The following is a 10,649-nucleotide window of genomic DNA, read 5'->3' as shown; positions in this document are numbered from 1 at the left end:
ATGGCTTTGTAACCTTTTCCAGACTGATAGATGTCAATGACTTTGTTTCTCATCTGTTCTTGAATTTCTTTCGATCGCGGCATGATGTGCTGCTTTTTGAGATCTTTTAGCCAACTTCATTTTGTCAGACAGGTTCTATTTAAGTGATTTCTTGATTGAACAGTGATTGGCTAGTGAAATTGAACTCAGCTTTCCAAAACATGTGGTTGATCACAGTTAATTCATGATTTAACAAGGGGGGGCAATTACTTTTTCACATAGGGCCAGGTAGGTTTTGATAGCTTTTTCCCCCTAATAAATGAAATCATTATTTAAAAACTGCATTTTGTGTTTACTTGGGTTATTTTTGTCTTACATTAAAATTTCTTTAATGATCTGAAACATTTAAGTGTGACAAATATGCAAATAAGTAAGAAATCAGGAAGGGGGCAAATACTTTTTCACGGCACTGTATGTGATCATCTTGATTTCTTGCCAGGTACAACAGACACTGGTTTCCTGATTTATTTTACAGACCCACATTTATGTCTTTGTCAAGTAACCTAAAGATACAAAGACAGTATTTGTTTGCCCATTACTTACAGATAAGGGATAATGTTAAGAAGGACACCACAATATTCTCCAATCAAAGTATGTCATGCAGAGACAGTATTTCATATTACAGGTGGGCAAATCTATATGCTGTTTCCACTACAAAATGGGAAAAGGAAGTTAAGGGGAACACCACCTAAATTAAAAATTCCAATAGGTTACTCCCATGACCTAGTAAAGCTCAATCAATATTTGTGAACATGAGTTGCTCTCTCTCAAAGCCAGAAACCAGAGAAGTTTAAAACTTGTGATGTCATAGGGTATGAAGCGTGGAGCTGCTCCATAGACAATGAATGGGAGACTGATTTTGTGGACCCACAGAAAGTTTCATATGTATACCCGAATTAGCTTTATAATATTGTAGTTGTGAAACAGATGTTCCCATATACTCAGAACATTCCCCTGGGTGCTCTCAGTGTCATCTGTAACATTTTTCCCATTCATTGTCTATGGAGCAGCTCCACACTTTAAACCCTATGACATCACAAGTTTGAGTTTCTAGCACTCTAGTTTTTGGATTTGGGAAAGATTTGTTCATGCTTACTAATATTTTTTGGACCATCTCTTAACATGTATGAATTTCGAAAATGAGCATAGCTCCCCTTTAATATCTAGTACAGATGAGATGATAAATGGGATGATGCCTGGGATTGCAGGAAACTTAAGCATCTGCAATAGCAATAACAAAAACTATTCAACTCAAGATTTTACAAAGGTCTTACGTTTCCCCTTTCTAACGCCATAAGTTTGATGCCTCTTCTGTCTCAAATACGAAATAGAGACAGGTAATCTCACACATTGCCTGTGATCTTGCTGGGAAATACAGAGGTTTTGGCATATTATAGGGGAGGGCATTAACACAATCTAGGCCATAAACTATAAAGTGATCCAATACGCATGCTACCTAGGATACCAAATGGTCTTATTACTGATGAATAGAGGGAAACTTAATTAAATGTCAACATTGAACAAAGTGCATACTCCTAAATCGGATAACAAAGTTTCAACAAAATGTGTGCGTTTTGCTGTGAAAAATTAATATACACGTCTTTCACAAAAACAATGACAAGCATTTGAAAGGAGTAGTTGTTTATTACAGAGCATAAGGAAACTACCCAGTCTAGACATGAAGCACAATACAGTATGAACTACTTGTTCCTCTGGAAGTTGAGCGCATGTTGGAAGGAGGAGGGGAGAAAAGCAAAAGGGGAGTAGAGGAAATAGAAAAGGCACTCTTACACTTACTGTAGCCAACGGGATGACTTCGAGTGGTAAAAGGGAACAAAACCAAAACTGGAACCTAACCCACACATGGAATAGCCGTGTAAACAAGGCTGGTTTCTCTGTACTACACCAACCAAATGTTGCCATTCCATGGAGGATAGGTAAGAGCTAAAGAATTGCGTCAGACATTTCAATGGGATTTCAAAACCAACCCACTTAAAAATATGATCTATAGTCCAAAAATAAAAAAGGTTTTAATATTAGTCATCATTAACAGTAGCCAGTGACACTTTCTCGTTGAGGCGGACCAAAGCTTTTCTGTAAGACACTCTGGAGCCTCAAGCCAAACACTGAAAACTGGTCAAGTCAAAAGGAATTCAAGATTCAATAGCCAAGTGTGTTTAAAGCTGCCTTCTGAAACCTCAGCTTCTCTGTATCCACGCTGAGTTTCAGAGAACAAATAAATAGTGTTAAGGTTTGACTTCAAGCCAATAAGACTCTGTGGCAAAGAACGCACTCCTTTAAGAGTAAAGACGGGGATCAGGTTTCTCTGTAGCTACACCTGCCATCAATACACTTAAGGGAGTAAAAGGACCGTTAGTCACTTCAAACCATAAAAAAGCAAGTCAAACTACATTTAAAAAGGACTCATTTAAAATTGAATTTCAATGCATAAACAATCCAATTTTTGCCATTATCATCAAGTATAACAAATACCCCTGCAGACCAGAGCAGTGGCATAGCAGCTTCTGACTTTTCTGTAGTACGTCAGAAAACAGCAAAGGTCTGTCGGGGCATCGGAGGCTTCATGCTCACTTGAGAGCTTGAATAATTAGGATTTGGCTCGCCCATTAGCCTGCAATGCATAGCATTTTTTGTGAAGACAGCAACAACCCTAAAATTTTTAATTGTGCCATTCTAGCATCCTCCACAAAGATGTGGGAATAAAGCTAACAAAAAGGATAAAAACACTGACCGGGCCAGGGAATACTTTTACCAGACTGACAAAGGGGAGGAATGTTTAGAAAGACACTAAACCTGTTTGGGAAGGTGCCAGACCAGACGACCCTCGGACTATCAAATTATGCTTCTAAATGGATTTGAAAAATGTAGATGCCGCGCAGACTCCTTACATCAGTAGCACCAGTGAATTAAGAGGGGTATCGCATATAGCCTAATATGCCATCGCCATGACACCGAATAAAATATTGACGAGTGTGGAATGCCAAAAGGAGAACAACTGAACGTACTATGGAGTACTATGGTGCATGAGTTCATGGAACCCATCTAGTTCTTTAAACATCAAGTTTCCGAGGCATGCCTCCTATGACCCAGTATGATACTGCAACCAGCAGAAAACAGCAAGAAGACAAAGGAGGGAGTTTGAGTGAGGAAAGGGAGTCATGTGTTAAATGATACCATTAATATGAGAGAGATAAGGGCATTTCACCCCCGGTACCTTGGAGGCTTCTCTGTAGTATACACCAACAGGCCTGGGGGGGAAAAGCTTAACATGTTTAGTATTTGAGTTTTTTGGGCACCTCCCATGGGAAGGAGTCTCGGCCAAAGTGGCCATAGGCTGCGGTCTTCTGATACAAGGGCTTCTTCAGATCCAACTCCCTGGAATACATAATCAACATATTTAGCAGCAGTCATACCCAGCGACCTCAAATGCACACAATCATACTCACACAAGCATAACGCGCACATTAGCCGGTGGAGTGTCGAGAGCCAACCCCCCCCCAAAAAAAAAAATACAATCAGGTTTGTTAGGCCAGCTGGTAAAGAGAGAAACATGTGAAGCTTCGACACTTACCCTGACAACCAAACTCATCCCTGAGAGCAGTGTGGTGACTGCAGCTGGAAACCACTCTTTACAAGAGGACGCTTATCTAACTATGAGCTATAAGGCTTCATTACAAAAAAAGGTATCATACACATCTACCTCAATAAAATCTGACTTTTGCTCCCACATGTGTAATCTTTGATGCTATATAATTCAGTCGAATGAGATAAGACAATAATCCAAGCTTTTAATCACAGAAGCCACACAAAAGGCAAGCTGTAGCAAAAGGGAAAAAAAGAAAAAAAAGGTACTGGCTCTGCAGTTTCAAAATACATACAACTAAATAAAGAGACAAAACTAAGGCACAGGAATCACTGAGTAACAGGCAGCTTCAGAGGTTGTACATTACCTGACAATGACTCCAGGACGGAGATCAAAGTTCCTCTTCACAATGTCAAGCAGCTCCCTCTCACTCTTATGGGAGGTCCCATAGTGGAAGATAGAAATGGAAAGGGGATGGGCAACTCCAATGGCATAGGAAACCTAATACAACACACACATGTATTATATCAAGCATAAAAAAAAACTTTAGGTAGGAACCTCTTTCAGCCCCTCATTAAAAGGAAGACCGGTGGGTTCTTTTACACACCTGGACCAGCACTCTCCTGCAGAGCTTAGCCTTCACCAGAGACTTGGCCACCCAGCGTGCAGCATAAGCAGCAGAGCGGTCCACCTTTGTGTAATCCTTCCCGGAGAAGGCACCACCGCCGTGGGCTCCCCAGCCTCCATAAGTGTCAACTATGATCTTACGCCCCGTCAGACCAGCATCACCCTGTGATGAAGAACAGAGGTTACACAACTAAGTAACTCACAGGCTAAATATTTTCTGAAAGCCACACCCTCTGATATTTACCTGTGGGCCTCCGATAACAAATCGCCCGCTTGGCTGCAGATGGTAGACTGTGTCATCGTCCAAATAGATGCATGGAACAACAGCCTTGACAACCTTCTCCTTCAGGGTGTCTCTCATCTCCTCCAGGCAAATATCCTCGTCATGCTGAACAGAGACGACAACTGTGTGCACACGCACTGGAAGCATAGCACCACGGTCCTGGCGGTACTGAACAGTAACCTGCAAAAAGGTAAAAATATAAATGAGCTAAATGCCAACAATAAAAAGATCATGTAATAGTAGTTAATAACAGCAAGTATAACAGCTTTACCTGTGTCTTTGAGTCTGGCCTGAGCCATGGAAGGGTGCCATCGCGACGCAACTCAGCCATTTTAGCGTTCAGTTTGTGGGCGAGGACAATTGTGAGTGGCATACTCTCCTCGGTCTCATCAGTGGCATATCCAAACATCAAGCCCTGCAGAGCAAGAAACATTTACTCTGTGTTTAAAAAGCACACAATAAGAAAAAAGAGCAGTAATCTAATCTCAGAACACATGATGTCACATGTCACATTGACACAAAATGTCAATAGCCACTACTGACCTGGTCCCCTGCTCCAATGTCCTCCTCATTGCGGTCAATGTGAACACCCTGAGCGATGTCAGGAGACTGCTGCTCCAAGGCCACAAGAACATTGCAGGTTTTATAGTCAAAGCCTGTTAAAAGAGACAGACAGCAGCAGATCAAGACACAAACAACGACAGACAAGTCAGTGAAAAGCACAACCAAGAAATACAACAACATGCCACACCTTTGGAGGAGTCATCATATCCAATTTGGCGGATGGTGTCTCGGACAACTTTCTGGTAGTCCACCGTGGCAGTTGACGTCACCTCACCAGCCAACAGGATCATCCCAGTCTTGGCAACAGTCTCTGCACAAGGCAAGAAAGATGCAATAACAGTTAATAATCCAATGTAAGTGGAATTTCATTCATGTCATTCTCACTGTGCAATGTCATTTTCCACTTGTGCAATTTTGTTAATAGTCTGTTTATTGTCTATACTGTATATACTGCTCCTATTTTTATACTTCCTTCTATTTAAATGGTTCATATTTTGTTACACTTTGTTTAGCTCTTTTTTACTGTGTCAGCTGATGCATCTTGTTTTTTGCACTATCCACTTTGCTGCTGTACACTGCAAATGTCCCCACTGCGGGACTAATAAAGGAATATCTTATCTTAAACATGTCATTTGATAAACATAGAAAAAAGGAATTTGTTTCTTACCACATGCAACTTTAGCATCAGGATCCTGCTTGAGATGGGCATCCAGAACCGCATCACTGATCTGATCACAGATCTTGTCTGGAAAAAACAACAACAATGCATTTTTTTAAACACACTGCAGCAAAACCTATGTATGTATATAAAGTGTGGCACTGTTAGCACCAGCAGGCCGGTCTCACTATGCTCAGTGGGAGTGGCTCGGAGCCTCTTAACAGTCGCCATTTCAGCATGTGCACATGTGGTGGAGGAAAAGAGGGCGCGCAACTAGCCGGGGACCGGAAGCCAAGCATGATACACTACTAAACATTGAGCCAATTTCATCTGCAGAGGATAAGACGTTGTAAAAACACCCACTATTGTTCAGGCAATTCAAGTCATTGTGCCTCAGAAACAGCCCAGGAAAACGGTTTTACAATTAACACATATTAATATCATAATGAGAGGATTATTAAAGTCACATGTACAGTGAATGTGTGCTGAAGGTGTGTTTCTGTATGAAGATTAGCTAGATTAGCTAGCTAACTCGTGCTCTTGACAACCGGCCCAGCAACGCAATGATAGATGATATAGCGCTAAAAACGCAGTAAAAAAGATGTTTACTTCACATTTTTCTTATTAAAGTGAAGCTGGAAAATGTACAATATGTTGCCGTCCTAAAAATAGAGGTGTTCATTTAGCTATTTTCATGAGATAAGACTGAAAAGGATCGTTGTCTTACCGGGATGTCCTTCTCCGACCGACTCCGAGGTGAACAAGAAGCAGTCCTCGTCGATGAGGGAGTTATGGAAACCGTTCATCTGCCCGTTCATTGTCGCTCTTGTACGTCAAATGTTACGTTAATATCAAGCTAACTTTGTATGTCTTCTACTAACAGTGTCCTCTCTCCTAAAGGACAGTTCTTGTGAATGTATCTGTCGGTGTATTGATCCTCGAGTCTGAGCCTCATGGCGCAGAGCTCCACTATTTATGCTACGAAGTCAGACGCTCTGACGTCACCAGGAGGTGGACCGTACCATTGAGCCCATCGAGGGGGCTAGCCCGTTCTCTTAATGCATTACTTATGGGAATTACGGCTCTTTTTAGTGAGCCAAATCATTTGGCTCAGCTCACCAAGAAGAGTCGGCTCTTTCGGCTCCCAAACGGCTCTTCGTTTTACCACTTCTGCGTTTTTATAATTCAGCCAAATTCAGCTTTAGCTGTTTTGACCTATGATTAGTATGTGTGCACATATATCACTTAAATTATTCAATATAATTATAATAAACCTTATAATTTCCAGAATACCATAATTATTATGGCTTCCTTCTATTTTCTATTCTAAGCCATATTTCTTTCGCCAAGAAAACGTGTCAACAAGGCATCTACTAAATAAAGTTGCGCTCATTCATGGGTTTACTCACGGTTAGATGTCCTTTCTGTCATTGGATGCATATGATTGATTTGCAGCCTTTGTGTGTGTGTGCGTGTGTGTTAAACTACATAAACCAACCCAAACAACCCAAAACAGGATATGCCGCGGCAACCCAAAGTAAAGAAAAAAGATTAACTTAAACTTTGTCTTATTGAAATGAACAAACTATATTAAAGCCCGTTAAAAAACTATTTCGGCTCTTGGCGTCCTTAAACAGCTGCGCTCTCCACAGCTGATACTAAATCAGGATGATGGCAACAGGATGACGGCATCAACTGGTGCCAAATTTATAAACAATTCAATGCTGTGGTTGGCCACATGGGGCAAAAATACCAATTACTATCAACATAATGTTTCTCTTATAATAAGGAATTCAACTACTCCTTTCTTAATATTTGGCTCCTACAATAATTTTACATGCCGGTTCGTTTCCGACTGTCACTCATCTTGTCTGCTATTCGCGCACCACACTCTCTTTCTCTCCTCCTCTTCCTCCTGCTCTGTACCTATAGACCGTCAGCGTGCCGCACACCTCCACCCCTCCCTGCTTGATGGTATGATCCTCGTCTGTCATCACCTGATTGGTCGCATGGACATCATTAACACAACATTCAGTCACAGTCAGTGCATGGAGTGCACCTGGTGCGGAGAAAAGATCGTCCTATCATTCTGCTTTGAATTAATTAGAGAAAAAAGAAGAAAAAAAAGGCTCTTATCGTTCACTTAAAAGAGCCGGCTCTTTGAACCGGCTCGTCCGTGACCAACACATCACTATAGCATACTGCAACCAGCATGACTGTGTAACCATTGATGTGTGCTATCAAAACGTTACAGTGACACTGACACGAGAGCATTGCTCAATCAGCACCTTTTACCTCAATCACCTAAAGTCCGTGTGTGTGTGTGTGTGTGTGTGTGTGTGTGTGTGTGTGTCAAACTGAGGTATGAGATAAGAATGGTGATGTAATAATAGAGTTGGTTGCACCTTGTGTTGCGTTATCATTTACATGAGACTACAACCCTTTCCAAAAGAAAGTTTATTCAAGTGTGCTATTAGTATACACACAGTATAATGATCTTATACTGCACTATAACTTTTACTCTTGTGTGTTATACTTTTATAACACTTTTTAACACACTTTTATTTTTAGCTTGTTTTTATTTTCTAATCTTTAATGTTTTTATGTTTTTATAACTGTTTTAATTATGTCTTAATGTTCTTTTGCACTTTGTCGCAATGTTCTTGAATGTTTATGTAAAGCACTTTGAATTGCCCTGTTGCTGAAATGTGCTCTACAAATAAAGCTGCCTTGCCTTGCTTTGCCTAGTATACTTCTTTTGAACTTAAATTAAGAGAGTAGACTTTCAGTTTACTTTTTATGCACTTGTCAGAGATATACTTAACAAAAGTATACTTAAATATACTTGGCTCATACTGACAAGTATACTTAAAGTCAAAGTGCAGTATACTTGGCTTATACTGACAAGTATACTTAAAAGTCAAAGTATACTTGGCTCATACTGACAAGGATAAAGAAAAGTCTAAGTATACCCGTCTTAAAAGCCTACTTACTTAATCTTTTGATCAAGATATACATATAAGAAAAGTATAATTAGTTATTCTTGCCTTATGGGCCTACAGAAAAGAATATTTGGCTTGTAGCTGTGTGTGAGAGTTTGTAAAAGGATGTTTTGATATGAACTTACTTCAATTCATCAAGTTTTGGGATTATCACCTTAGAGGCATGCAAGAACAACACATCTTATTATTTTTTTAATCTTATCACAAATCATTAAGTCAAATAGCCAAAGAAGCAAGTCTCTTTATGTAATACATAAATCATTGGCTAAGCACTATAAGTTGAATAACACAAAGTATACTTTCATGAACTAAAAAGCAGAGATGCTCACAAGTTGCTCAAACTTTTTGTCCAAGTCAAGTTTCAAGTCTTAAACTAGAAACCCTACCAGTTGTTGAGTCATTGTTAGATCTGACTTGAAAACAGCTGGATTTGAATCATAAACTTCTCCACTACCATGCCACAATAGGCTGCACCCTCACACATTCTTCTTGTATTTCTTCATTCCCCAGCCTTGATACCATCAGTGCTACATGCCATACATTACCCAAACACAAACCTAATCTCCATATAAGATCAACATCAATCCTGAAACCTAAAATAGCTTATTTAAGAAGTTAGGACTGGTCAAGATGTCGCAACATACCTTTGCAACACAAAACAAGACAAAACAAGAGAGTGATTGATTCCTGCATAGATATGAGGATGTGGCCCGAATGTTTGACACTTGATGCCTCACAGGCTGACCATCCTTCCCTGTCCACTTCATGTCTTGTTTCACGTCCTGTTGTGTTTTAAGTAGGTGAAAGACAAGTAGAGCTGGCTGGCTGTCACACATTTTAATAGGCTAAAGTAAGCACAACCAGAAGCCAAGTATACCTTTCTGTTGGCCTATAAGGCAAGAATCCTTAATTATACTTTTCTTAAGCATATCTTGATCAAAAGATTAAGTAAGTAGGCCTGTAAGCCAAATATACTTAGACTTATCTGTATACTTGTCAGTATAAGCCAGGGATACTTAGACTTTTCTTTATAGGCCTACTTGTCAGTATAAGCTAAGTATACTTTGACCTTTAAGTATACCTGTAAGTATGAGCAAGTTATGAGCAGTATAAGCAGTATAAGCCAAGTATACTTAGACTTTTCTGTATTGTCAGTATGAACCAAGTATACCTAGACTTTTATGTACACTTGTCAGTATCAGCCAAGAATACTTAGACTTTTCTGTATACTTGTCAGTATAACCCAAGTGTACTTATGTATACTTTTTTTAAGTATATCTCTGATAAGTACATCAAAAGTAAACTGAAAGTATAATCTCTTATTTTAAGTTTAAAAGAAGTATACTAATAACACACTTGAATAAACTTGTTTTTGGTAAGGGTGTGCATACAGTTTAACATTCACTTTATTCGCTTTATAGCTTATAAAGGCCTAAAAAGTTCAGATGTTAGACGGTATTTGTTTTGTAAATTGAAATCCATAGCATGTGATTTCTATGTTCATGATGTTGTATAAAACTCTTACACTACTGTCTTTGTGTGTACCAGAAGTTTACCTCATAACATACTGTTTATATGTTTCCCAGAAACCATTATTTAAACCACCACTGGTATTTAATATGATAAATGACATTAATTTTAGCTATCACAAGAGCATCAGAACATGTGCTTCTCTGGTGAAACAACCAGATTCACCTGGAAATACATTTGCAAAGTAAAAACTGGACAGTGGAGAGAAGATCAGAGGCTGGGGAAATTATACCTCAACATAACTTGATTATTCTTTTCTCAAAAAGCTCCCCTCTCCTTCTTACCCTTCAGGCACGGCTATGTAATATAATCAAAAGCTCTGATTGTGAACATGATGTACCT

At 39.5% G+C, this 10,649-nt stretch overlaps 1 protein-coding gene across 1 annotated transcript; it reads right to left on the bottom strand.

Moving 5' to 3' along the window:
• Positions 1-1,663: 1,663 nt before the first annotated feature.
• On the bottom strand, positions 1,664-6,771 carry mat2ab (methionine adenosyltransferase II, alpha b). The gene is made up of 9 exons (XM_037777741.1): positions 6,503-6,771; positions 5,785-5,862; positions 5,305-5,427; positions 5,097-5,209; positions 4,825-4,968; positions 4,515-4,733; positions 4,251-4,433; positions 4,011-4,144; positions 1,664-3,435 (listed from the first exon to the last, which is right to left on the bottom strand). Exons 1-9 carry the CDS (start codon positions 6,591-6,593, stop codon positions 3,333-3,335), a joined length of 1,188 nt encoding a protein of 395 aa, XP_037633669.1. The 5' UTR covers positions 6,594-6,771; the 3' UTR covers positions 1,664-3,332.
• Between the last annotated feature and the right edge of the window lie 3,878 nt (positions 6,772-10,649).

Source organism: Sebastes umbrosus, chromosome 8 (assembly GCF_015220745.1).
Source record: "Sebastes umbrosus isolate fSebUmb1 chromosome 8, fSebUmb1.pri, whole genome shotgun sequence".
NCBI classification, from domain to species: Eukaryota; Metazoa; Chordata; class Actinopteri; order Perciformes; family Sebastidae; genus Sebastes; species Sebastes umbrosus.
Note: the sequence above shows the minus strand (reverse complement) of the source record. Positions and strands in the feature narration are given on the sequence as shown.